At 42.6% G+C, this 1,876-nt stretch overlaps 1 protein-coding gene across 1 annotated transcript; it reads right to left on the bottom strand.

Moving 5' to 3' along the window:
• Positions 1-449: 449 nt before the first annotated feature.
• LOC122306312 (DNA-(apurinic or apyrimidinic site) endonuclease, chloroplastic-like) lies at positions 450-1,322 on the bottom strand. The gene has a single exon (XM_043118744.1). It carries the CDS (start codon positions 1,320-1,322, stop codon positions 450-452), a length of 873 nt encoding a protein of 290 aa, XP_042974678.1.
• Positions 1,323-1,876: the final 554 nt, after the last annotated feature.

Here is a 1,876-nt window from a genome sequence, read left to right as displayed (position 1 = left end):
ACCTCATCTTCGGAATACACACGAGTCAGATCTTCATTCATACTTGGGGTGACTCTTCCTCTTAAATCATTCAGAAAATCTAGTGAAGCATTTAGATTTGAAGAAGTGAACAGCTCACTAAAATAACCCAAAATAACATTGTCCATATGAGTCCTCTCATGCCATTGCCCCCGTTCATCCTGAATTCTTTGCAAAAGATTCTTTTTTCTTCGTTGAGATGCTTTCATATGAAAATATCTTGAATTATGATCACCTTCTTTTAGCCATAGAGCCTTTGAGCGTTGTCTTCACATCACTTCATCCCTATCTAACCAGATTGCAACCTCCTTTCTAGCAACATTTAAGGCTGATACATCAAACCCCCGATGATCCTCATACACTTGTTTCAGTTTCAAATTAGCTTGTTGAAGCTTTTTCTGAACATTCCCAAAGCTATTTCTGTTCCATTGCTACAACTTGACACCACTCTTCCTAATCATATCCACCACATTCTCCAATCTTGAGTGAACATTACCCATTCTCCATGTATCCTTAATGATAGCTTCACAATCAAGATTTCCAACCCACATTTCCTCAAACCAAAAGACTTTTTTCTTTTTATAAGGAACAATAGTATCACCCTCCAATTCCAACCAAATTGGGAGATGGTCGGAATAAGCCACAAAGTCGTGAACTACCTTCGCATTCGGATAAGAATTCCACCAAGTTGAGTTGGCAAGAAACCTATCCAAACGTTCATTGATACAGGAAGAACCTTCTTTCCTATTTGACCACGTATATTTATACCCAGTAAACCCCAAGTCACATAATTCACACTCCTCAACTATATCTCGGAAAGCAGATAATTGATTTTCTGGTTTAGGATTCCCCCCCTGTTTTTCATGATGGAACATCGTTTCATTCAAATCACCCATGACTAACCATGCCTCCCCACGTGAATGTCTAAGACTCCTAAGAAGAGACCAGCTTCTATGCCGTAAATGAGTTTCAGGAACCCCATACAAGGCTGTTAAAAACCAACGCCCTCCAACTACATTGTCATCACTAATTTCAGCATCTATGTGAATTGAAGAAAAATTAACAATTGAAAGAGCAACTTCTTTTCCCCAATATAAAGCAAGACCCCCGTTTCTAGCATTAGAACATATGGCTAAACAGTTGGAAAAACCAAGTTTGAACTTACATTTTTCAACATCTCTCACACTAAGCCTTGTCTCTTGAAGGAAAAGAACATCGGGCGCTTCCCTCTTCGTCAAATCGCAAAGGTGACGAATGCCTCGTGGGTTCCCAAGCCCACGGGCATTCCATGCTAGGAGTTTCATGGCTGCCAGCGGTGCTATTCAACAGCCACCACCGATAGCTCAGTGCTTCCCGCAAGCTCCACATCCTTGAGATTGGGCGCTTCAGAAATTCTCTCAGGCTCGTATCTCGTTCTGACCTGCCGAACAGCTTCCGTATAAGTGCTCCTCTGTTTCTACTTCTTGCTGCTATCCTGAGTCGCAACATCAAAAGGGATATTAGGTTTAGGCGTTTCGGACTTAAACGACAGCCTGCGATTTTGTCTATTTCCGTGGACCGAAGCAGGCTTCTTCAACGGGTCGGGCTTCTCCACAACAGTCGGCCCTACTTCAACCGAAATCTCAACAAGCCCAATATCAAAAGACCCACTAGAAAGCCCCTCTTCAAAAGCCCCAGCCGAAGGCCCATCCACACCCTTTAGAATCCCTTTAACACCTTATTCACTGACCCCATTAACACCAACCGCATTCATTGAGCAGTTTAAAATCTCATGAAAGGCGTTACTGGGTAACGGTCCTTCCTGAAATTCAGCCATCTTCTCCGCATCACTTCCTACCGTGGGAGTTGTAACTGTTAC

Source organism: Carya illinoinensis, chromosome 4 (genome assembly GCF_018687715.1).
Source record: "Carya illinoinensis cultivar Pawnee chromosome 4, C.illinoinensisPawnee_v1, whole genome shotgun sequence".
In the NCBI taxonomy this organism is placed as follows: Eukaryota; Viridiplantae; Streptophyta; class Magnoliopsida; order Fagales; family Juglandaceae; genus Carya; species Carya illinoinensis.
Note: the sequence above shows the minus strand (reverse complement) of the source record. Positions and strands in the feature narration are given on the sequence as shown.

Excerpts from the sequence above, each read along its gene's own strand:
- LOC122306312 (XM_043118744.1), bottom strand. The coding sequence starts at position 1,322 with ATGAAACTCCTAGCATGGAATGCCCGTGGGCTTGGGAACCCACGAGGC.